General features: G+C 38.9%; 1 protein-coding gene across 2 annotated transcripts; it reads right to left on the reverse strand.

Annotated features, from left to right (window-relative positions):
• Nucleotides 1-2,358: 2,358 nt before the first annotated feature.
• On the reverse strand, nucleotides 2,359-25,126 carry LOC307120064 (B-cell receptor CD22). Of its 2 annotated transcripts, none has more exons than XM_079806920.1 (13): nucleotides 25,077-25,126; nucleotides 24,341-24,376; nucleotides 19,512-19,760; nucleotides 19,098-19,358; nucleotides 15,700-15,945; nucleotides 15,113-15,352; nucleotides 13,167-13,445; nucleotides 12,756-12,857; nucleotides 12,495-12,590; nucleotides 3,503-3,577; nucleotides 3,345-3,410; nucleotides 3,145-3,204; nucleotides 2,359-3,056 (listed from the first exon to the last, which is right to left on the reverse strand). In XM_079806920.1, exons 1-12 carry the CDS (start codon nucleotides 25,105-25,107, stop codon nucleotides 3,146-3,148), a joined length of 1,740 nt encoding a protein of 579 aa, XP_079663046.1. In that variant the 5' UTR covers nucleotides 25,108-25,126; the 3' UTR covers nucleotides 2,359-3,056; nucleotide 3,145. The 2 variants fall into 2 exon arrangements, with proteins under 2 accessions (XP_079663046.1, XP_079663047.1); XM_079806921.1 differs by having other exon boundaries at nucleotides 12,756-12,854; nucleotides 25,077-25,124.
• Nucleotides 25,127-26,488: the final 1,362 nt, after the last annotated feature.

Raw genomic sequence — 26,488 nt, forward strand, 5'->3', positions numbered from 1 at the left:
AAAGCAGCATCCAAGAAAGGTCTAATCCTTTAGGAGCAAAGATGGGCAGAGGATCGCCAGTTTGCCAACAAATACGTGAGAAAATTATTGAAATGTTTAAAAACAATGTTCCTCAAAGAAAGATAGGAAGAGATTTGGATATTTCACATTCAACAGTGCATAACATAATTAAAAGATTCAAGGAATCTGGAGGAATTTCAGTGCGTAAAGGACAAGGGCGCAAGCCTAAGCTGAACAACCGTGATCTCCGATCCCTCAGGCGGCACTGCATCAAGAATCGTCATTCACCTAGAAGCGATATCACCACATGGGCTCAGGACTACTTTGGCAAACCTTTGTCAAGTACCACAATACGCAGTTACATCCACAAATGCCAGTTAAAACTGTACTGTAACAAAAGGAAGCCCTATGTTAACAGTGTCCAGAAGCGCCGTCGACTTCTCTGGGCTCGGAGGCGTCTGGGATGGACCATCACACAGTGGAAACGTGTACTGTGGTCAGATGAATCAGTATTTCAGGTATTTTTTGGGAGGAATGGACGCCGTGTGCTCCGGACCAAAGAAGAAAAGGATCATCCAGACTGTTACCAGCAACAAGTCCAAAAGCCAGGGTCTGTCATGGTATAGGGTTTTGTCAGTGCCCTTGGCAAAGGTAACTTGCACTTCTGTGAAGGCAACATTAATGCTGAAAAGTACATAGAGATTTTGGAGCATAATATGCTGCCTTTAAGAAGACATCTTTTCCAGGGACGTCCATGCATATTTCAACAAGACAATGCAAAACCACATTCTGCACACATTACAAAGTCCTGGCTGCGGAGGAAGAGGGTACGGGTACTTGACTGGCCTGCCTGCAGTCCCGACCTGTCTCCAATAGAGAATGTGTGGCGCATTTTGAAGCGCAAAATGCGACAACGAAGACCCCGTACTGTTGCCCACCTTAAGGCTTGTTTGCAGGAAGAATGGGACAACATTACACCTGAAATCTGAATGGCAACATTACAAAGTGGTAAATGCTTTACTGTCCCAACTTTTTGTGAAATGTGTTGCAGGTCTGAATGACAGGAAAGGATGCATATTTACAAATGACATGAAGTTGACCAGACAAAACATGAAATATTTTGTGTTCATATTGTCTGCAATGAAATACAAGTCAAAGTAAATTTAGAAATCACTTCTTTTTTTCTTTTTTTTGCGTTTTCCATACTGTCCCAACTTTTTCTGATTTGGGGTTGTATAATCAATACCATAAAGCTACACATCACTGGTAGATTCTGAGATGAGATATATGATTATAATTTATTTTGGCTTTTTTTGCCATAGTAAATGTGTCTTAAACACACACAAACATTGTGTGTGTGTTGCAAACATTAATCACCATAATGGTGACTGTAAAACATTTTCAATAAAACATCAACATCTAAACCTCTGTTGATTCTCAATAAGAGCTTCTGTAGACGTCTGACAGAAATATAGTCAATCTGGTCAGTAATAAGTGAAGCTGGTAATGCTGTTCGTGGAGTTGTTTAATCCTCCTCAGCTGAGATCTTCAGAGATTTAATGTCTTCTTTTATCTTCATTTGATTTCATCTAAGGCTTTCATCTATTCCAAATTTGCGCATAAGTTACAATTTGCAACTTTGAATGGAAACATAGCTAATGTGGCCCTTGAATGGTCTTGGTTTGGGTGTTGTAGGATCTGGTCTTGACCATACCTTCAACCTGAAACTGTCGCCTGCACACCTAATAAAGCTAAGCTAAAGCTAAGGGTTCGCCTGGTCTGTACCCAGATGGGAGACCTCCTGGGAAGACTTGTGCCCTGTTTACACCTGGTATTAAGATGTGTTTTGGTTAATTGGATCACAGTGGATTACTCAAAATACAGGTGTGAACCGGGTCTAAAATTGCACCCTAAACACTTGCGGTTTTCCTACCAGTCTGCACTTTCGTGACGTAACTCACCTTTGACTGTCGGGAATAAGTCTGCTTAGGAGCTCAATTCAGTGCCAGCTCAGCAAAAGTGTGCATCAAGGGCGCATATCGGCTTTGCAAGCACCCTTCTGAAACCTAAAATGACAAATGGGACACCCTACGGTCTCATGGACTTAACGGACATGCACACATGGCAGCCATTGGAAGTCCACAAGGCCGAAAGTGTATATGAAGTGTGCCATTAGGGACAGGGCCAGTGTTCAACTGTACTGTAAAAAGGCACCTGTGTGGTTAATATGAACCCCAGAGTCTTTCTCAGAAAGATAAGGGTGTAATCCTGGTGTAAAATAGTCCCTACATCACAATCACACAATCTAAACTACAATGAAAAGTATTGACATGAAGTTTGCTGTTTGTTCTTTTTATTGACATGCATGATTGAAGCACAAGCAATGCAGGTATGAATGCAAGAGTAACAGTAAATATATCAAAAGAAGACACTAAAATAAGTACAAATAATAACAAAAGTACTAATATAAGTACAAAAACTCACACAATGACATGAAACATCTAAATCATCTCTATATTGTGACATCTAGTGGACAATGAGAGGATAGATTCATGCATTAAAATGACATGCAGTATTAAACTCCAGAATTGGCTTGTAGAATATTTGCAAATGTTTTTCTATTTTTTCTTATAGTATTCATAAATCTGTAATAGCCTACATAATGCTATGACAGTAATGTAGGATGAATGCATATATGAGAAGACATTGCAGACGGTTTCTTTAGTCTAGAGTAGAACTTTATAGGCCACTAACAGGGAAAAACTGGCCTTGATTGACTTTGCCAGTCTCAACATTTCAACTGCATTATAAAGTAAAAATGACATTGATGAGATTTCTTTTTACAAATTTTACAGGCTTGGGAAAAAATGATGTTGTTAATGTGTGGTTGTGCTGACCTCAACTGACACAAAACATCTCATGATCATGCACATTTGCTGGCTATGATTACTAAATTAAACTCTATGATTAAGGTATATGATAGGGGAATCTCCAATTCACCAACTTTTGGTACACTTTTGTATCCCAACACTGAGTTTTGTCTCATTTGTGAGCACCTGAAATCATACAAACACAAGTATAAAATGTGTATTTTTGTAATTGCATGATATTGTGATCTTTTGCGTTGTTTTTAGTTGATCTCACCTTAGCCTGTTCCGATCTTCAGTTTGGAGTAAACCGTGTCACAACTCTCACTGGTCTTTCCTAACAGATGACAAGAGTCGAGTCTTCATTAGGTACGAAACGCCATCAATATAGTTCTCATAGTTGCAAGAATTATTTATTTTTGCATTTATTTTACTGCATTATATTACAACAGGCAAGCAGATTTGTTGTGGTCATACCTTTCTTTTTCTTCTTCCTTTCCTTCACTGATTTCAAGTCAATCTCACTATAGGTCACATCAATGTCTGCATGAAAATATTTGTAGTTATTGAGAATGCATGATATAGCAGAACAAGCAAGCAGAACATGCACCGCTGCAGATTTGTTGTGGTCATACCTTGGTTTTCTTTCTTTTTCTTCCTCATTTCCTTCTCTGATTTCATCTCAATCTCACTATAGGTCACATCAATGTCTGCATAAAAAAAAGAAAAAGTTTTTGAGCTCTTTTCTGTTCAAAACTGATGGCTACTATTTTGTTATCCATGATGGAAAATAAAATCTATCTATCTATCTATCTATCTATCTATCTATCTATCTATCTATCTATCTATCTATCTATCTATCTATCTATCTATCTATCTATCTATCTATCTATCTATCTATCTATCTATCTATCTATCTATCTATCTATCTATCTATCTATCTATCTATCTATCTATCTATCTTATCTATCTATCTATCTATCTATCTATCTATCTATCTATCTATCTATCTATCTATCTATCTATCTATCTATCTATCTATCTATCTATCTATCTATCTATCTATCTATCTATCTATCTATCTATCTATCTATCTATCTATCTATCTATCTATCTATCTAGAGAGCACAATCGCGTACAGAAATACCTTAAAACTGCTAGATCTGCTTATTTTTCGACTCTCTTAGAAGTAAACAAACACAACCCTATGTATTTATTTGATACAGTCGCTAACAAGAAATAAAGCTTCAACTTCTGACATTCCAAACAGCATGGCAATAATGACTTTATGAACTTCTTTACATCCAAGATTGATATTAGAGAGAAAATTATAACTATACAATGGTCTACAGCAGTGGTCTTCACTATTTTTTTCAGGAGAGCCACAGTGATAGGACAAAATCAATAGGAGAGCCACTTTTACCGCAAAGTTTCAAAAGTTACATCCAGTCATAAATAGCATGAACATACAATATGCTATGCAATAAATCCAAAAGGTAGATAGATGGTGGGTAGGCATAATATATTTTTTATGTAAACTTTCTTTTAGTGCTGTTTTAAACTAGATTATTCACACATCTGTCTGTTTAAAACACATTTTTAATATATTTTATAATGTAATAATTTCACAGTAAATCACCAAATTAATGTAGAAAAAACAAAGACAGTATATTTTAAATAGATGTTCAATGGCATCTTTTTATGAATGAAGGCCAGTATCACTGATACTGATACTGATGTCTCTATGAAATAGACCCTCCCCCATTTTAAAAATTAATTATAGCCATTCAACATTGCTGTGTAATTGAAGGCTTTTTAACATTTATTAGGCTTCAAGCTTCATTAGTAGTTAGTGCTGCTGTGACTTTAAGATCTGCCGCTGCCGAACATGACGAGGATCTGACGCGCTGTCACACACGTCCCATTTCCTCACAACTCTTATAAGTTCATTTAAGACGTTATTTAACTCATTTAAAACTGTTCTTCTGAGGATACAAAACTGACATTTTGCCATTATTCTGTGTGTTATAGTTTGTTCAAGAGCGAAAGACAACTGGATTCTGGCGCGCTGTCTGTGCTCATGATGCTGGCGCGAAACCCACACCACTCAACCTAGTTGACAATGCGTATCATATGCACGTAAAAAGTAATTTTGGCGTATAAATTGCACGATAAATACAAATTGTGTTATATATACACATTTCATGAGATCGTGTTGATCTATAAGAGCTCATTCGTCGTTAAAAGCTGGAAAAACAGCCAAAACTGACAACTCCGCAGTGAGTCATGGGCGTAAGGGCAGAGCAAGTTTAAATATCCTTTCTAGTATGTATCTTGTAATGCCGCTGTTTTTTGGTATTTTTTTTATATAAATTATTTGTAATAGATCAGACACTTTGAGTTTTTAATGGGTTATGTTATAGCCCTGCTTGTTTTTATGAAATGTATTGACTGCATGATCATTTCACTGGTTTAGATTTAGCTGGTGCAAGCCGTGCAATGAGTAACACTGGTCTACAGAATCACATCAGAGCATTGTAGTGACCCTAAGGAAAAATTGCACTGATTCACTGTTATAGGAGAGGAAGAATTGTCTAAACTCTTTATATCATCTTAATCAACAACATGTATGCTCGATCCTATAACGACTAAGCTACTTAAAGAGATGCTGCCAGAGGTCATAGATCCTCTTCTTAAAGTCATTAATTCATCATTGCCATTAGGACACGTACCAAAAACTTTTAAGCTGGCTATTATTAAACGCCGTATTTAATAAAAATAAAAAACACACACACACACACAACTTGATCCTACAGAATTAGTCTATTACAGTTGTCTGGCTATCACCAGACCAAGCTCAATTTAAGATTGAACATTGGTCTGGGGAGTCTGCTCTGTATTTTCTACTGCACACGAGAGCATAAATGCACATAAATTAAAGGTCCCATGGCATGGCATTTTTCTATTATTTTATAATGTTTCCTGAGGTGTACTTATATTGTTAGTATGATTTTTACATCATAAAATGTCATAATTTAGAAATAAAAGGCATTTTTTCAATACTGATGTTTGTCCTCTGGCTGAAAGCCCTGCTTCAAGAGGCGTGTCTGCTGTGAGACTTCAGTAAAAACGCCCACTGTTGTGATTGGCTGACATCTTTGCATTTTAAATGAGCGGAGGGGGCGAGCAGGCACGAGCTGCTGCCAGAGAGACAGATGGACCTGAGTTCACTTCACATCAGTTCTGTCAGTCTCAGTTCAGTGCTGTTGTAGTTACAGCATATACTTCAGGTTATTAGTTTATTTCTAGTCGGAGGGACTGTCACTCATGTCAGAAAGTTAGTAACTTTAGTAAATTATGGATCAGCGCTGACTGGAGACGCGAACCGTTTAGAACGATTCAGTCCGATTTGGTGAACTGATTCGGTTCACTAAAAAGAACCGGTTCAAAAGAATGATTCGTTCGCGAACCGGACATCACGGAGACGGAGCGATTGCTAACAAAGTTATTTATAGTAACTACTGAGTTGTGAGAGCGCTTTCTGTCAGCGCGAGTTTATTGTGTTTGTATCTGAGAGTTCTGAATAAACACGAGTTCCAGTCACACCGAGTCCGTCTTCATCATTATTACCAACTTTGTAACACATGCAAAGTATCATTACAGCTGTCGAGACGAACGAGTTACGAGTAAGTGTTGATAATAGCATTATTCTTAGACATGTTCCTATCATATGAAAAGCCTCAGTGACGCGCATTGAGTACACAGCGCAAACAAAGACACAACAGCAGTAATCGAATGTAATCCAGTTTATTGTGGGGATAGCTGGCTAGCCTAGCCGGATACCCTCACGCTTACCCCCCTTCTGCTTAATCTCGCGCCGCGTAAGGCGCCTCCGCTGTGGGCCAGATGCAGTACTGGGGGTCGGGGATGTTGGAGGCCGACCGGTCAGCCCGAGCTTCGGTGTGTGTGAGGTTTATCTCTAAAGCTGTGGCTCTCTATGTTGAGCAGAAACGACTGTATGCACATTTTAGAACAGATAGACGCGACGAGGACGTACAAAAACACTGACTCACAAGATCGAAAACACCATTCTGTCGAGAGAGAGAAGCCGCAGTGTGTGCACGAATAATAAATAATTAGCTACACATAAGAAATCAATGATCACAGATCAGAAGGAACTGAAAAAAGACTTCTGTTTTCATTTGTACATCCAAACACTGAGAAACTGCCAGCGTTCACTTGTTCACAAGTAATGATCTCTCGAGCGTTTGCATGGGCGTGCCAGATTCTCTGGGCGGAGGAAAGGGAGGAAACCGTTCCTGCTTGGACGTCAAACCAGGAGACTTCAGGATTGGCTCGTCTGGCCTGTCATTTTCTCAAAGGCAGAGAAAGACAGCCAGAACTCGGTATTACACCGATCAACATTTCTATCCGCTTGGGGACAATATTCAGGCTAGGGGAACTCATATTAATGTTGAAAAACCTCATAAAATGAAAATTTCATGCCATGGGACCTTTAAATGACTCTGTACGCAATTGGATAGTCCTTCAACCAATCAGACCACAAGAGGCGTGATCAACGGGCAACGACCCATCGCTTCTCTATCCGTCATCGTGATAATCCCTCCAATAGTGGGCCAGGTGGATAAGCCAGTCTGTGATTGGTTCCCGCAAAAGTGTAACAGAAGCAGCAGAAATTAATGTACAGGTTTCCAGACTGAGTTGCTGGGTGAAATCAAATCGCTGGCAGATCAGGCTGTCTATTACCCAGTCTACTATTACAGGCCAATCTCAAATCTACCCTTTCTGTCAAAAATACTAGAAAAGGCAGTGTGCTCACAATTATGCTTTTTTTTTTTTTTTTTAGAAAGAAATGGTATCTGCAAGGATTTCCAGTCAGGATTTAGACCCTATCATAGTACTGTGTAACACTTCAGCCCAGGAACAGTTCATCCCTCCACCAGAGGGAGCCATCACCTGAGTTCTAGTGACACTTCCTGTTTGTATTCTCACTTCCTGTCTGTAGCTTTATAAGCCATGTGCCTCTCTGAACACATTGCAAACATTCCTACAGTATCGTTATCAATAACTCCACCTTGGATGTTTCCTGCAGTGTTCTTGGATTTTTGTATGTTAGAATTAAGGAAGGTATTTAAAGAATCTGGAGACATTGCAGCTATTGTTGAAGAAAGCCTTTTACACTGTAGAGATGATGGCAATAGCAACAGCACTACAGTGGATAGAAGACACTGGGATCAAAAAGATTATAATTTGTACAGATTCAAGTTCAGCATTACAGTCATTGCAATCATTCACATCTCACAGTAGACAGGATCTAGTAAATGAGATATATGAAAACTTGTTCAGATTTAAAAATATGAACATTATGATAAGATTTATGTGGATACCAGCACATAGGGGGATAAAGGGAAATTAAAAGGTTGATGGATTAGCAAAGCAGGCTTTGGAAAATGAGGATATTATGAATATCTCATTTAGTAAATTTGAAGCAAAAGCAGTAATTAAAGCATATATCACTAAAGAGTGGCAACAAAGATGGGATACAGGAAATACAGGACGTCAGCTTTATGAAATACAACGGGAAGTAGAAGGAGTGAGGAAGACAAGAAGAAATACCAAAGAGGAAACTATTCTAACAAGATTAAGGGTGGGACATACCATGCTGAATAAAACTTTAAAATTAATAAATTAACATCCAACAGGATTATGGAAGTACTGTGGAATAGAGGAATCAGTAGAACATGTTATATGTGTCTGTCAAAAATATACTAATGAACGAGAAACAATGAAGAATGAACTTAGAAAGTTGAGAGTGGATGATCTAAAGCTTAAAAATATATTTAGTTACGGATTAGAGAGTTTATTTTTTTATCTCAAGAGAACAGAGCTGATTAAGAGAATTTAGGGTTTATTTTTATTTTTTATTTTTTTTTTTATATGAAATGGGTAAACTCTGGTTCACACTCCAATACAGTAGGTGGCGATAATGCACCTTAACGTTGGTGCCACTCGCCATAAAAAGAAAAAGAAGAACACATTGCAAAGTATTGCCAGTTTATTCTGCAATACCAAGCATTTTCTATTGCTATTGTCTTTGTTAATGTTTTGACCCTCTTGCCTGTTTACTGGATCTTCTCTTTGCCTATCGTTTGGATTTCGTTTGCTGTCTGCCTGCCCAATATTATTGCTGAACCTTGCCTGGACTTTGATTACGCCTTTTGCCTGTCGTCTTGAACTGTTTGATCATTTGATTGTTTTTTCCCAATAAATTACCTCTGCAACATGGATTCTGATCCGACTCCAGCTATGGCTTAGTTACATACCGAAACTGCTCTCATCAGAGTTACAAATGATTTACTCTGATCATCCGATCGTGGTTGTATCTCTCTATTAGTGTTACTCGATATTAGCACTGCATTCGATACTATCGACCACAACATTCTTTTGACTAGACTCTCAAATTATGTAGGCATTAGTGGAATTGCATTGGCATGGTTTAAATCATACCTATCTGACCGTTATCAGTTTGTAGCAGTAAATGAAGAGATGTCACACCGATCACAAGTTCAGTATGGAGTACCGCAAGGCTCAGTGCTAGGACTGTTGCTTTTCACCCTGTACATGCTACCACTGGGAGATATTATTAGGAAGCATGGCGTTACTTTACACTGTTTTGCTAATGATACTCAGCTCTATATTTCTTCACGCCCCAGCAAAACTTACCAATTCACAAAATTAACAGAATGCATAGCTGATATAATACATTGGATGACTAGCAATTTCCTACTTCTAAAGGCCCGGGTATACTTCACTTACCGCGCCCGGACGCGTCACGCGCGCAGCCCTGTCCGCGCGTCTTTCAAAGTATACTACACAACGGATGCGCGCGGAGGATCGCGTTCGACACATGCGCAGTAAAAAAGTGTCTATGCTCCACCAGACATCGGAGGGCAGCACTGAGTCCTGTCATCAACGGGACATTCGCTGGGCATGATCGGAGAAGAACTGTAGTGCATCCACCATTGCTACATAGTTTGGAAGAAACACTGAAGAATCAAAAATTCTCTCTTTTTTTTCCCAAGCCTGTTGTTTTTAAACCGGTCTTTGCACACTCTTCTTCGACGGCTGAACACTGTGCTCAATACTGTGTTTATTGCCACCTAGTGGACTCTTCTGTACTGCTGGCGCATGCGCTGTTGCACGCGGACCGTCCGCGCGGTCACAAAATTTGGGCTGCGCGCGGACGGGGTGTGCGGCCGGCCGCGAGCCCTCCGAGTGACGAAAATTACGTCATGCGGGCGGTGCACGAACGCGGACGGCCGAAGTATACCCGGGCCTTTAATTCTTAAAAAACAGAGATTCAAATTATTGGACCAAAAACCTCCGCATGTAATACTTTCTAATGGTGCATCCACACCAGACGCGAATGACGAGAATAAAGTTGGACGCTTGAACATTTTGAGTTTACTCGCTTCATTCGCACGTGACATTCACTTCACAACAGACGCGAATTCCCGTCATGGGAGGGGCTTCTACCAGGTGGTTCGTCTTGTTGAGAAATGGCTGACATGGGCTGTGTTTACATGCCTTTTTTATTCAAATATTACTGTTAATGTGTGACAAAATGTAGTTTTAAGATTTTTCAGGTGATAATGTAGTTGTTTACAGCTCAAATCTGTGGTTTATTAGTAAAAAGAGTGCCTATTTGAAAATTTTATCTGGCGTTTTCGGAGTTGTGAGATTCAGGCGATCAGCGGCGCTCATCGCTCGTTAACCCCGGCGAGAGCAGCCTTTCCTTGGCCATTCCTTCAGACATTTGCCACTGGCTCTGATGTCTCTGTGGTGTCTCGAGCTATAATTCGTCTTGTGTAGATGTAACGGGCGATCTTTGGTCTCATGGATCTATAATTTGTTCCCTGGGAAATCATTTAGGCTGAGGGAAAAGTGAAGTTTCATTACTTTTTTATATTTAGGTTATAACTTTACGTTACCGTTGTGACTAGCACTGACTTTGAATGTTTGACTGAATTGTTTGCTTTATTTCATGTATAGCTTATTATACCTTTTACTTATACTTTTGTGTTATTGATCATAGATAAACTTGCATTTAACAAAAGAGACTGGGTTGTGTTTCATGTCATTTAATGTTATCACAGTGATAATCATATGCACACTTGTCTGAACCAGATATTAATATATGATTGATATAAACCAGATTTTCTCCTCATTGTTGTTACTACTTGCCCCACTCTGCCCCTGATTGATTAACGCGGCGTGAATATTCGCGCCGCCAAATGTCTATTTGCGTCTTTGCATTGACTTAATGTAACGTCCGGTGTGAACGCACCATAACACTTGATGGCTGCTCTGTCAAGTTCTCGTCGTCAGTGAGGAACCTGAGTGTGCTCTTTGATACCAATCTCTCATTTGAAAGCCACATTTCAGGCATCTGTAAAGCTGCATTCTACCATCTTAAAAATATATCTAAATTACGGCACATGCTCTCAATGCAAAATGCAGAACAATTAGTTCATGCGTTCATGACCTCAAGGGTAGATTATTGTAATGCTCTACTGGGTGGTTGCCCTGCTCGCTTAATAAACAAACTCCAGCTGGTCCAAAACACAGCAGCTGCTCAAGTTCTTACTAGAACCAGGAAGTGTGACCATATTAGCCTCAGTACTTGAGCGAGCTCTTAACACATTATACTTAACACATTATACTCTATCACGTCTACTGTGGTCTCTAAACTCTGGCCAGTTGATAATAGCTAGAATGTCAAAATCAACTGCAGGCGGTCGATCCTTTTCCTATTTAGCACCTAAACTCTGGAACAGTCTTCCTAGCATTGTACGGGAAGCAGACACACTCTGTCAGTTTAAATCTAGACTAAAAACACATCTCTTCCCTATGGCATACATATAGAACATTATCAATTTATATTATTCAAATCAGTTAAATGATTGTTAGACTGCATTAACTAGGTCAGCCGGAACCGGGAACACTTCCCATATCACCTGATGTACTCGTTACATCATAAAAATAATGGCATCTACGCTAATGTTAGTCTCTCTGTTTATCCCGAGGTTTACAGTAGTCAGCCGTATCCAGATCAAATGAAGGACCTGCGCCTAGACATGACCAACGCATCCCTGAAATGTCTGCAGAGACTGTGTCAACTAGACTCTTCCCTGTGAAGGCCTCCTTCCCTTTCCCTCTGTACACATAAAAACTTTATCAAAATTATTCCCGTTCACATGGATCCGCGGATATGACTAAAAACGCTGTATTATGTACGCCAGACAAGTAATTTGGCGGCCATTTTGTAAAGACAAACTATGCGCCTGTTCACATACGTATTCAAACGTACTTGCCTATAGACTAAACACGTAATGCTTACATGCATGGCATGCCTGTTCTCACACATTCACGTTTTACATGAAGATGATTTCAAAGTTTACGTTCTCAAGCCACCGAACACTGTTGACTTGCAAATGAGTCAGAATGGTGCGTGTAAGTGCCCCAAAATAATTCTAATTTCAAATGTCAAAGTATATTATTGCAGTTAAAGATGTTGTGAGTATTTCTGGGTGATGGTTGACTGACCGGACTGCTGTGGTGTTTGTTCTCTCTTCTTCTGTTCTTCTGTCTGTCTGATGTTGTGCTGCTGATGGTCAGTAGAGGGAGACAGAGATCCTCCACCTGCTCAATGATTACAAAAGACCAGCTTTTCAAAACACAAAAATGGCTTTCCTGGCCTCAGTTTAAGACAGGTATTTATATAAAATTATCTTTGACTATAAGACTCTTCCAATTGTAATTATAAAGCAGTTTGTCTGTATGTTTATTCGAGGAGGTAAGAGGAACCTTTGTTGTGTTTGCAGCACCACAGCAGGACCAGTAAGAAAATGAGCAGAAATGAGACGCTCAGGCCTGCAATCACTCCAATCATCAGAGCACGAGATCCTGCTGTGTTAAAATAAAAGGTCAGTAGGTCAAATTAATGAAGTTAAGGTCAGCTAATCGCCTGCAATTTGATTATTAACGTAACCTTTTTATAATTAGAATAGCTTTTGTTGAAGGTATACCAGTAGAGTTAATAGGCTACATATTATATCCATTAAATAACCAGTGGAGCATATTACATTATTAAACATTAATTCACGTGATCTATTCTCTGTTGCTTTTACTGTTAAATTACTCACTGCTTGTTTTATTTTTAACATGTTGGATATTTCTTAGACATGTTTTACTCATGATGTGAGGAGAGATTCTCACCCTCGCCTGATAGCGTCAGTGTAACTTCATCACTGGTGTGTGTGTGTCGTGATCCTCGCGTCTCTCTTCCTCTACAGCTGTAATGACCTGTGTGAGATTCATTAACAGAACTGATTCTGTATTCCTGTGATGGACCGTCATGAATATCTGAATTATCTTTATTCCAGGTGTAGTTCCAGTGAGGGACGTCCGTCTCCTGTATATTACATGTGAGAGTGACCGTCTGTCCTCTGATCACTCGTCCATCAGGATGAACACGCAGTACAGCTTTGGGTCTCTCTAGACAAAGAGCAAATATTTGATGTTTAACTGACAGTACAAGATAATAGGGGTGTGCATTGGCACTGCCCTCACAATTCGATTCGATTACGATTCACCAGGTAACGATTCGATTCAATTCGATTCTACGATGCATTGCGATGCATCAAAATTCTACTGCACACAACAAGGCAAATTTTTAATTAGTCATGAGGCAATACAAGCAGTCAGATATTGAACAACAGATTGTATTGGCTGCTATGTGTGTATTATCACAATCCTGTATCTTTGACATAAATGTCATTAAATAAAATAAAATTGAATGGTACGGGGTATTGGATATGGCATTTTCAAACCTGAAAAAGAAAACATAAATCACTGTTCTCTTCTCTCTGCTTTAGAACCATTTGAAATTATATAGAGCAATAATAACCAACTAAGCCAACTTTTTCCAGCAGTATAAGTGTTTTTTTTTACACACAGTAAAAAGCTCTTAGACAGGGCACTTCATGAACTCCTGTGCAAATATTAATCCGTAATTACAGTCACACTATTGTAACAACAACCACCACCCAGGCACCCAGCAATAAAAATATTGCAACAGTTACAGTGCAACACACACAGTAACGTTGACACTAGGGACTCGTCAATTCTCGTGCTTGATTTTAGTGTGGCAGGCGCGTTAGCAGGGCGTAAGCAGCGCATATTTTTTTCGGCGCCCATGTTAACAGATTAGATCATTCACATCGCACGCAGAGGCGGCATTGCAGGAGCAGCAGTGCCGCGATCGTTTCGGCGCCAAGTTTATTTTTGCCACGCTGCTCACGCTGAATTAAAGCCACAGTGGATTGTTCTTGATCAAAACTGACCAGATTAACACGGAAAATAACAAATTTCACCATGAAATCATGTAGTGAAGTGCCCCGTGTGTTTCACAATCACCATATGACATCCAGAGCTGTTAAAAAAATTAAAAACACAACACTGCCAGAAGTTTTTGCCCAAACTTCAAAAGCCTGTTTAAATGATTAAAACTAGAAGCATATATTCACTTTAATGTTAACTTACATTTATCATGTGACTACTTATATAGGCAACAAGTTATATGCATGTGTGTTTGGGACAGAGGGGAACACGGTCGCATTTGCAGCATATGCTGCCCATCATAAATCAAAGCACGAGACAGATGGGGCTCGGAGGAGAAGACCGGAAAATGTGACATAATGTACAATATTTGTCTGTATTTGCAATATCTGCGTGAGACAAACGCTGCCAGACAGTGTGAATCCACAATGGGAGCGCGGGCTCCGGCTCTCCATACCCACCGCTCCGCGTGGATCAGAATCCGAAATGTGCCCAGATGTCCGCTTTCCAAGCTTTGGGTGCGTTTTTAATTACCCGTCTATCGCGGTCATCTCCCTCCGCCTCAGCCATCTTGATTGTTGTTGTTATGACTCTGGAAGTAATTGAAACTTCACAACTCTGTCCAACTTAAGGCCAGAAAATAAACGGTGACATAATCGATTATGGCACTTTGCCGCATTGATGCTGAATCGTGCATGCCCCGCATTGCGATGCATCGCTGAATCGATTATTGTTGACACCACTACAAGATAATGTGTTGATGGATGACATTAATTTGCATAATATAATTATTAAATCAGTTTGCCCTGTAAAACAGCACTCACCTCTTACTGTTAGCGTCACTCTTTGACCTTGTGTTGAGCCTTCTACACCACACCAGTACACTCCTCCATCAGAGACGCTCACAGCACTCAGTGTTTCTGTTTCATCACCAGCTTTTATTATCTTGAACTCTTTGTACCAGATTATCCTCTGTCCAGTTGAGCGTCTCGCGTCACAGCTCAGAGTAACTGTGTCTCCAGTGAACACTGAACTCTGGGGCTCCACAGTTACTCTGGGTTTGTCTGTAAATATTTCATGATGATCTTGAGTTAATATTCAGTCTTCAGTCATCATCTATCTCTGCTTATGACTTCTATCATTTATACTAAATGCATCTTAATTTTACCCCAACCTTCAGCTTATTTCCTCTGTCATTATGAGTAATGTGTAACTGTATGGCTGTTTATGCTCTTCTAACATAAGAGCTCTCATAAAGAAGACACGTACAATAAGATGCTGTAACACACAGTTTAGTCTAACAAGATGCATCTGTTATTTACATATTTACTAGTACAGTTTTTTCGTTTGCAGTTTATTAATTGTTCATGTGTCATCTGAGCAGATCCTGATGTCAGTGATGATCACTCACCCGACACAATCAGAGTCACTTCATCACTCAGGGAAGAGCAGATTGTTCCTCTACAGCCGCGACACCTGCACATCTGTTTGTGATCTGCAGTGATCTTGATCTCTTTCTCATTAGAGTTGTGATTTCTACCATCACACTGCCATCTGTATGTCCATCCTTCCCCCTGTACGGCACATGTGAGAGTGACATTCTCTCTGAATATCTGTGATGGTTCAGGCTTTACAGTCAGAACAGCTGTAGGTCTCTCTGTAATTGAAGAAACGTCTTAAGAGGTTATGATATATACAGTAGCATCCAAAGAAGTCAACATAAGTGAACTGACTCGATCTGTACTAAACTCTTTATGTCACTGCACAAACAAATACACAGTTAAAAATGTTAGTGTGTAGTTTCAGTTTAATAGTTTACAGGTTAATAATCAGTAATTTCTCAGTAGGACTTCTCTTGTATTAATGTCAAATCTACAGTACTTTACCAAGCGGCACCTCCCCCAGTTTCTCTTGAAGCCAATACGGAAGTGACTTAAACTGCAGTTCATCGACTGGCCGCTAGAGACAGACTCCAGAAGGAGCAGAATCTCATTGAGCCTCATGTTAAAATGCCCAACTTTACAGCAGAAGAACACATGTTTACAGTCTGGCACAAATTGTGGTTTTGGTCTATATATCTAATTTTGCCTTTCATGATAACTGTGAGGGGGTGAATTTTTTCATAACTCATTAGTTTACATTATATAAAGCCTTAAAGTTCTGCATAATTAAGGGCGTGGCCACTTTGAGTGACAGGTGGATTGCCGTTTGTCTGCTGTCTGTTAGTCACGCTGCCAACATGGCGACGACCAGCTCGTCCCTACTTTACACTTCAAAACTGCTCATCAGAATCCTATGGGTGACGTCACGGACTCTACGTCCATATTTCTTTACAGTCTATCTATTTTACTGATGATTTTAGTCAAGTATTTACACTGGCTAATTGTACTGTAAAATGTTTTAATTATTTTACTGTGAGTTTACAGTATTGGAAAGCACAAAAATGACTCTAAACAAACAACATCACACTGTATTTCTACAGCGCATCACCCAGCATGCAATGCAGCATGATTAGATTACTCTTGTTGCTTTTTCTGTGCGTTTATTTTGTAATGTTGCTTTATGTTGTTTTTTTTGTTGTTGTTGTTGAGTGTCACCAAGTGACGAATGTCCACTGTAGGCGAGTTTGCAGAACACAAGTGCAGTTTATTGAGAATCCCAACATGAACCAATACAAAAAAAAAAAAAGCCTTGACTTAGACTTACTGAACAGCATATTACACTAACAATATTAGACTAGAGACCAATGAAATATGGGCTATATATACACACAAGACTAATGACCAAACAAGAAACTCCTGAACACAATGAACCAATCGAAACGTGACATAAGACAAGGAACCCCCAAGATCTGGCCATGTGTTCAGGGGCGTTCAGCCCCGACAAAACGTTGCAAAATGTTTTCTAAACGGAATCGGAGCTGCGTTGAGCACCCTGTTCTGATGACGCAAGAGTTGCAGCTACGGCAGCTGAGAAGGACATTCTTTGTGTTCTTTTTGAGTAATTTTCAGAGCCTGATGAAATCAGTAAACACATGTTTAATACGGGAAAACACGCTCGATGTTACGGTCACTGCCCTTGCCGTCCAGAATAAAAGAGAACATCCCATTTAATTAACTTTTTTATCTCCTAGTAATCAATTCTAAAATAAATCATTTTATTTCTAGTTCTTACTTTTTTAATACCTTGTATTTTTTCTCATTTTTATGTAAAGCACTTAATTACCATTGTGTGTGAAATGTGGTATATAAATAAACTTGCCTTGCAATGAAGCTAAAAATACTATACTACTATAGTAATACAACTATATCATCATGTTGATATGCTATATTTTTACTATAAAACTCTTACGACAATCATGTCTTCTAATATCTTCAATTGTTGCGTATACTGAGCTGCAACACATTTGTAAACGACTTTACTTGGACCCAATGTGTGAGCTGTCTCTTTAACACAGCACGGTTTATACATGTTGCTGCTGATTGGGCTGACATTTTTTTTTAGGTTGTCCAGGAAACATGTCGTTCAACCCGGAAACCGTAGCAAAACGTTACGCACCGGTTTGAGCTTGAACGTGCCCCGGGACACATGGCCTAAACTACCAATCGAAACATGACACATACAGGGGAAGCACCAGGGGAAGGTACTGAACTGGAACGCAACAATGATTGTAAGATACATGAGGAGCAAGGGAAGCACATGACAAACAGGAAGCATAACTAAGTGCATGAATTACAAAATAAAAGGCATGAACATAAACAAAACCCAAAACCGGTGTACACTGACGGATCCAAAAACCCTGAAACAGGGCGAACGGGTGAAGCATTTTATATACCAGAATTTAAAAGTGGTAATAAAGCTAGATTAACTGATGTAACATCAGCATATGCAGCAGAATTAGTCGCCGTTCAGATGAAACTTGAATGGTTTGAGGAGGTGATGCCAAACTCTGAAAGGAAAGTTTTAATTTGGCATCCCTTTCAATCATGTGGAAGGGATATACTGGCAGAAATACTGATTATTTTAAAGAGATTAAGACATCTGGGAATTGTAGTGCAATTTTTATGGGTACCAGCACATGTTGGGATACCAGGAAATGAAACGGCAGAAAAAATGGCCAAGGAAGCACACAAAGTGGATGATATTAACATAGCAGTCAACTTAAGCAGAGCAGAAGGAAAGTCTTTTTGAAGCTTGTGGGAGTAAATGGCAGAAGATGCATGTAAGAAATGAAGAAATATAGAATACAAAGTAACAGAAAACAAGGTAAAATATAGTAAAATAGGATGGAATTAATTATATTTACACGATTAAGAATGGGTCTAATCTTAATGCAACACTGGGCAAACACAACTCTGGTTTATGTAAAGTATGTCAGGAAATAAAAACTGCTGATCATATTTAGATTAATAGGGACAGGAAATAATTGATCTTATAAGAGATATTTAAGCCTTCAGTATTACAGAATTCACTTTATACAATATTTTAAAGACAGGATTAACAATTACAGCTTTAATGATGTTCTTGATAAATAGTGGATTGAAAAACAGTATAGCACTTCTTCCTTGTGTTTGATTACCAACATTATTCAAAATATCTTCTTTTGTGTTCAACAGAAGAAACTCGTACAGGTTTAGAACAACATGAGGGAGAGTAAATGATGACATAATTTTATTTTTTGGGTGAACAGTCTGTCTAACATACAGCATCTGTAAATGTTCACTAGTATAGTTTTTTTTTTCATTTGCTATTTTTTATTGTTCATGTAGCATCTCTGAGCAGATCTTGATGTCAGTGATGATCACTCACCCGATACAGTCACAGTCACTTCATCACTCCAGTCAGAGCAGTCTGATCCTGATCCTGATCCTCTGCAGCCGTAACACGTGCATGTGTGTTTTTGATCTGCAGTGATCTTGATCTCTTTCTCATTAGATTCGTGCTGTCTACCATCACACCACCATCTGTATGTCCATCCTTCCCCCTGTACGGCACATGTGAGAGTGACAGTGTCTTCTCTGAATATCTGTGATGGTTCAGGCTTTACAGTCAGAACAGCTTTAGGTCTCTCTGTAATTGAAGAAACAGAGGATATGATATTGCATTCAAATAGGCCAATATAAGTGAATTGTAACTCACTGCACAAATGGAGATAAGGTGATGGCCACTTTTTGGGCTGAAATACCAGTAAAGCAGATCCTGATGTCAGTGATGATCACTCACCCGACACATTCAGAGTCACTTCATCACTCCAGTGAGAACAGCCTGATCCTCTACAGCTCATACACTTGCACGTCTGTGTGTGATCTGCAGTGATCTCGAACTCTTTCTCATTAGATTTATGCGGTGCACCATCACACTGCAATGTGTATGTCCATCCTTCCCCCTGTACGTCACATGTGAGAGTGAGAGTGTCTCCTCTGAATATCTGTGATGGTTCAGGCTCTACAGTCAGAACAGCTTTAGGTTTCTCTGTAACTGAAGAAACAGAGGTTATGATGTTGCATCCAAAGAAACCAAGAGAAGTGAAAATGGCAGTGTGTGTATTTCTTGTCTCTGTCCAATATCAATACAATGAAAATATTAATAAATAAACTGCTCTGGAAACCTCATACCCTAAATTATTTTTTACATCCTTCTCATTTTCTTCTGTGAAATTAAAAGCCCCTCTTATGATCATGCCATCATACTTATTATGAATGTTACTTATTTTAACTGTCCAGTCCTGCAGATTTCCCTTACAATATTAGGGATGATCAGGCCCTTCCTATCGGAGCTACACAACTCCATGTCCAAGCTCTTGTTCTCTCCAGACTGGACTGTAATGGCCTTCCAGCATCAGCCAAACCTCTGCAACTGGTCCAGAATGCATCAGCGAGAGTCTTCAACGAGCTGAAGAGAGCGCACGTATCACCTCTCCTCATAGACTTGCACTGGCTCCCAATTGCCACGCACATCAAATTCAAGCAAAGACTTGAAGAAAATGAAGCACTCCGATTACTTATAAAAGGGAGAAAGTGCAACGCTAGGCTGACAAATGCAGGTTTTTTTTCATGATTCGAGCGTTTGGAAACCACATTTATGAGACAGTTGTTGTTGTCAGATTTCATTGGTGATTTCAAATATGAAATTTAATCGTAAGCTTGTCGAACAGGTTTGGAGAATTTGATGTTTCCCGATCCAAAGAGATAGGAGCAGCAGTTGCATGCCCGAGTCCCGAGAGGCGTTTCAAAGATGGCTGCCGAGTGAAAGGATTGTCTTAAAGGGACTTTGATTCAAGGCACTGATGTTTGCCTACAGAATCACTGGCTCTGCCCCTGTACCTAAACTCATTACTCCAGACCCTATTTAGGAATTTTTATACTTGAAATATACCTTTAGCTGTAAAAAATATTTTATTCTAGCATCATGCATAATTGTTATGTTGGAATGTAGGTAACTTTCATTGAAAGATCAAGTTTTGAACTTTTATGCTGTTTAATGTTTGAAATGTTTGCACTTGCGATCTTGGCCACTTGAGAGCGTGTGCACTTGACAGGAAGTAAATGTGCAAGACTGCCCCATGCCAAAGCGCAGTGCCCTTAATGCACACTAAACCCTCACTTCGGAGGAGTATTTGAGGCTAAGCGTATCCTATCCCATCATGAATTATTTTCGGGAACTCAAATACTCCAAAATCGCGAGATGTCGAGGAAAACCTTCCACTGTAAGTTAAATTAATTAGATATTACATATACAACCCCAAATCAGAAAAAGTTGGGACAGTATGGAAAAAAGTGATTTCTAAATTTACTTTGACAGACAATATGAACACAAAATATTTCATGTTTTGTCTGGTCAGCTTCATGTCATTTGTAAATATGCATCCTTTCCTGTCATTCCTGTAATCCACATTTTTTTTTTTTTTTGCTTTCGACGCCCATGCAATATAGTTTAGTAACCTACTATATAGTATATAATATTATAGGCTCCTGTATATATATTTTTTTACATAAAAATAAACGTATTATTTTTTTAAATAAATGCTTATGAGTTACTTTATTATTATTCCTTGTAGATTATTTCCCAGTAAGTTCAGTGCCACACAAGTAGAGAGCGCTGTAGGGTTAACTTTAAGCTTGTTGATTTACAAGCTGTTGGCCATTGCGTAAGAGAATAGGACGTCTTGTTGTATGAAAAGTTCTAGTTGTTCTCTCAGTTCTATAATTTGAAGAACAATGGAAGATAATATTTCGTAAAAGCACGACGTGGTGATGCAGCAGCTGTTCTCTGAGAAAATGTTTTGCGGGAATACTCGTGCAGGAATGACACAAAGCAATCACTACACTGTAAGCATTTTTTTTTATTTATTTATTTTTATTTTATTTTAACAAAGCTCAAACAAAACAGCATCCCCTCCGGCGCCTTCAGTGTCAGAATTCGCTCACTCGTTTGCATTCACTGACGAATAAAAACGAGGCTAAATGTGGTTCACAAAATAAAAACTATGCTAAAATGTCTCCATTTTTGTTGATGAAAATTAGACGAGTCTAAATGTTATAACTTTATTAACGCGTTATTATTATTATTTTGCAGTATTTCTGTGCGTCTCATTCAGGGGCTGCATCAGGTCGCACTGCGCAGACGCAGGCGACGTCACTCTCTTCAAGCCCCACTCGCGGCATTATTTAGAAGATGCAGCTGCGGTGAGTAAACGACACCAAACAAAGTTAAGTCTGACACAGAGAAAGGGACCAATGGCTGGCCAGTCGGGGTTCGTAACCCCTATGTTTTCATCATTTACAGGGGCTAGTGATTTTATTGTTGTCTTAATCCAGAAAATCAGTGTTTTTCTCCCACCACCTGCGTAAAAATCCTTGCGAATAAGAGGCTGTATTCACTCATTTCCGCTCATTTCCATGTGGAATAAAATTACATCCTTTATTTTGAGATAAAATACAAGACAGAAAACCATTTTAACTATAATATGGGTCTAATTTAATGGATTTAAATAATTAAATAATAATTAGGATATTTTTTTCCTATTCAATTAAATATGCATTTATTCTTAATACGATATTTGGAAAAATTTCATTACATTGAAGTGGAAAATAAAACGGGTGTTGTTGTGGAAAAAGATGGGGAGAAATGTGGCCACAAAATCACAGGAAAAAACACTGCGAACCTTAAGAGACATCTCAATGTTTTTATTTATTTTATTTATAGTCAAATAGTGGATAATGGATAATTCTGACTAAAAATGCTCAGAATTTTAGTTGACTAAAACTTGACTAGACAAAAAAAGAGTATGAACGTGACTAAAACTAATTAAAACTAAAATGACAGCTTGACACAAAGGCTAGACTAAAACTAAAATTAAAACAGGCAGCCAAAAACAACACTACATCCTAGGAATAGTTAGAAGTGAGGAGATGGGGTGGTGGAGGGATGCTGGAAAACTGTGATGGAACAGAGGCAAGTCTGCTGTATATATACCTCCTGGTGCTAATTGAGTTTATTACTTGAACACTTGGGCCAAATACAGGAAATACACCATGAAAGTAGTGGGGATGCGCGGTATACCGGTTCTGGGAAAATACCGGTATATATTTCAAACGGTACGATATCAAGATTTTGCTCATTTCAGTATGCTGTTCCGAAGTTCGTTACCCAAACTGACGCAAAACTGGCAAATGTGGCAACATAGAACAAAATGAATACAGCAGTTGAATCTCACTCAACATGCACAAAAGGAGTTAATAAAGAAAGAAGTAGAAGTGAAATTTGGAATTACTTTGCTTATAAAACTAAGAACCATCAAACCTTGCCAAGCATCGGTCACTTGCCCATCCTGACTTGTACAGGATTGACAGGTGAGTGCATAAAACAAACAATCTAATTTAGACATTTATTTTCTTTAAACACTGATCAACGCACATACATAAGATCGTATCGTTTAAATATAATGAAATCTCCAGCGTTCGTTTCAACCAATGACGTTTAGATTTAATAATATTTGCACACATTCGTGTAAGACATAACCAACTGTGTTTATGTGACTACTCACTAAAGATGGACATTTTTGACATAATTTTGTGTGTATTTGACTAAGGAAAAACAACTTAACTTGGAATGTGCGACGCTCTTTAGGCTTGTGTGTGTGTTGTTGGTATGAGCGCAAAGAAAACTCTCTCTTAGCTCCCATCCCATGTATTACGGAATGCTATAAAATCGTTCGCATGTTCAAATTGACAAGGTTTAAAAAGACGTGGGCAGTGAGTTCCTTCAGCTGTCCCGAAACAAAAGCATAAGTTTTGAATCGGAGCGCGCAGATTGCTTTTATAGTGCATGTGTGATGTCTTTTGAAGCTAGAAGCAATTTGCTCATTTTGAGAGCTAGAGAAGGGTGTATTGCTGAAATGAATTTGCAAATTAAAGTTTCCAAATGGCTGATTTGATAATCTTTGTTGATTCATTTAATAATAAACATTTGCGTTAACTTCCCGCTTTATAAACCTCAAACCTGCGAGAGTGAGTAAAATTATGCGCAATACCCGCACCAAAATTCAGACCCTGTATGCTATCGATTTAATATCGGTACTTCGGTATTAGATTGTGGTACCGTACCGAAGCCAAAATTTTGGTATCGAGCCATCCCTAGTAAGTAGTCATCAAGTGCAAAGACCGCAAGTGAGTATTTATATTTGGCATTTATATTTGATAGTGATTTTCAATCACTTCTTTCTGCTTTTTTTTTCTGCGTTTTTATCCGGAGATTATGCACTCTTTTTGAAGATGTGTAATAGCGCCCCCTACCGTTTAAAAGTGAAAACATGGATAGCAGGTTTGTCAGGCTCTATAATCACTACAGCCTTTGGTCTCTCTATAACATCACATAAAACATCCAGATATAGTTTAAACATTAATCATACGAGACATTAGTTTCATACACAGATCAACTGTATCAGTAAAGACCCAATAAATGACATGAACACTCTTGACACGCTGCTATAAATGCTTTCTGTTCACGTTATATGTGTGAATATTTGAAGAAAATATAAATATATAAATCACCTTGAGTGTGTCCAGGGCGGATGTTTGAAATCAGCACTAAAAAGCAAAAAGAGACAAAACACACACATGCACAGAATACAGAATTTAAAATGTGGGCGAGATAAATTAAAACGGGCTCATGCAGGAAACTTTTAGCCAACTTTTTGGTTTAACCCAGAAGCAGTGACAATGTTGATTTGATGCCAGAGATCTCTATTCACATCTATATAAGGCAGTGAATAATAACTGGACATATTGAGGGTGAAAGAGGAAGTGTGAAGAAAACATCTTCAAGAATATCTAGTGATGCTGTCTTGAGAACTGAAACCACAGTGTGAAGAGAAGCTCACGCTAACGGACTGCAGATCTTATTACGCACGCCATCAGTGCTATATGGGAAGTGACATCATTGGTCAGTGACATCACCACATCACAATTAAGACTAAGATGCACTAACAGCTTTAGTGAAGATCTACTGAAGACAACAGACAGTGACCGAACACGACAGCATCTGCGATTCAACCATTACAAACCGTAAACTGAACGACTGAAGAATCACAGTAATGATCAATACACTGATCTCATTCAGCATCAAGTGTTTTCACTCTCACACACAGATAACATGAGCTACAGATTTAACACTCACATTAATAGCAGCATGAATGAAAAACAGATTCAATGCATAAGAAGATGAAATATAAATGATCACTGATTCACTATCATTTAAAAAAATAATAAATGATAAAATAGTACTCACAGAGCATTAGAGGAAGTGAACGGAGCTCCATACTGATGTATTAATGACACGCTGTCAAACACACAGTCTGACTTATAGACTCAACACTTCCTGTACACACACACAGAGAAGAAACCGCAGTTCACAGGCCAGAGTTAGCATCAAACAACCCTTTTCTGCTTAAACTTCATGCTTATACTTCCCTGAATTCACACACTAACAAGAATTTAGAACAAAAACAGTAGCAGAATCCTCTTTTAAGAAATGTTGAACGAGTTCCTCATAGTAATAAAGAGCCTTGAATACATTTTAAGAAAAGTCTTATTATATTAATATGTGTGGTTTGTTAGTAATGGATGCAAAACTACATCAGACTGAATGAGAAGTGATTTAATTCAATGCTGGATCTGATCTTTATGCAGATCACTTTAAACCAAACATTACGATTTACTGTCAGAGTCAAAAGAGCTATTGCCAAATGTTGACAGTCTCAGAGAGAAAAGGGAAGTATGAGAACACCAGAGTTACCAAGAACTTCTGGGTGATTTTGCAACAAAACTTTAAAGTGTAACTGAACCACTTCCGGTCCACAGATATTTTTAAATAATTTTTCATCAGTGCAGATTGAGAATGTGAGATGTGTGAGTGACTGGAGGTCAGTGTGAATAATCTAAAGCCGATCTGCATCATTATCTACAGCTGTCAATCAAACTCCTGCAGCTGCCACCTCATCATAACTGTGTGTGTGTGTGAAGGCTTTTGTCTATAGAAGTTTTAAATGTGATAATATCAGAGGTGGTCTTTACAATGATGATCTCTATTCCATAAATGAAATGTGTATGTGATTCAAAACTGGTTGTGAGTCCCATGACAATAAGTATTCTGAAGTATTTTGAGTCTGAATTGGTTAAACCCACAGAGCCGCCGTGGAAAACATGTCAAAATACAACCGACAGACTTTCTTCCTCTCTCCGGCCTCAGACCGTCACTGCGGGTGCAGACGTAGGTTGACACACATATACACCAATCAGGCATAACATTATGACCGGTGAAGTGACTAACACTGATGATCTCTTCATCACCTGTTAGTGGGTGGGATATATTAGGCAGCAAGTGAACATTTTGTCCTCAAAGTTGATGTTAGAAGCAGGAAAAATGGGCAAGCGTAAGGATTTGAGCGAGTTTGACAAGGGCCAAATTGATCCAAGAAAAGTGATCCAAGGAAGGAACAGTGGAGAACCGGCCACAGGGTCATGGGCGGCCAAGGCTCATTGATGCACGTGTGGAGTGAAGGCTGGCCCGTGTGGTCCGATCAAACAGACGAACTACTGGAGCTCAAACTGCTCAAGAAGTTAATGCTGGTTCTGATAGAAAGGTGTCAGAATACACAGAGCATCTCAGTTTGTTGTGTATGGGGCGGCACAGCCGCTGAC

Source organism: Gobio gobio, assembly GCF_949357685.1.
Source record: "Gobio gobio genome assembly, chromosome: 2".
In the NCBI taxonomy this organism is placed as follows: Eukaryota; Metazoa; Chordata; class Actinopteri; order Cypriniformes; family Gobionidae; genus Gobio; species Gobio gobio.

Excerpts from the sequence above, each read along its gene's own strand:
- LOC307120064 (XM_079806920.1), bottom strand. The coding sequence starts at position 25,107 with ATGGAGCTCCGTTCACTTCCTCTAATGCTCT. Across the intron at positions 12,591-12,755 it reads GTGCTGCAAACACAACAAAG|GTGGAGGATCTCTGTCTCCC; the intron begins GTTCCTCTTACC and ends ATCATTGAGCAG. Across the intron at positions 3,205-3,344 it reads AAGGAAGAAGAAAAAGAAAG|GAAAGACCAGTGAGAGTTGT; the intron begins GTATGACCACAA and ends GTCATCTGTTAG.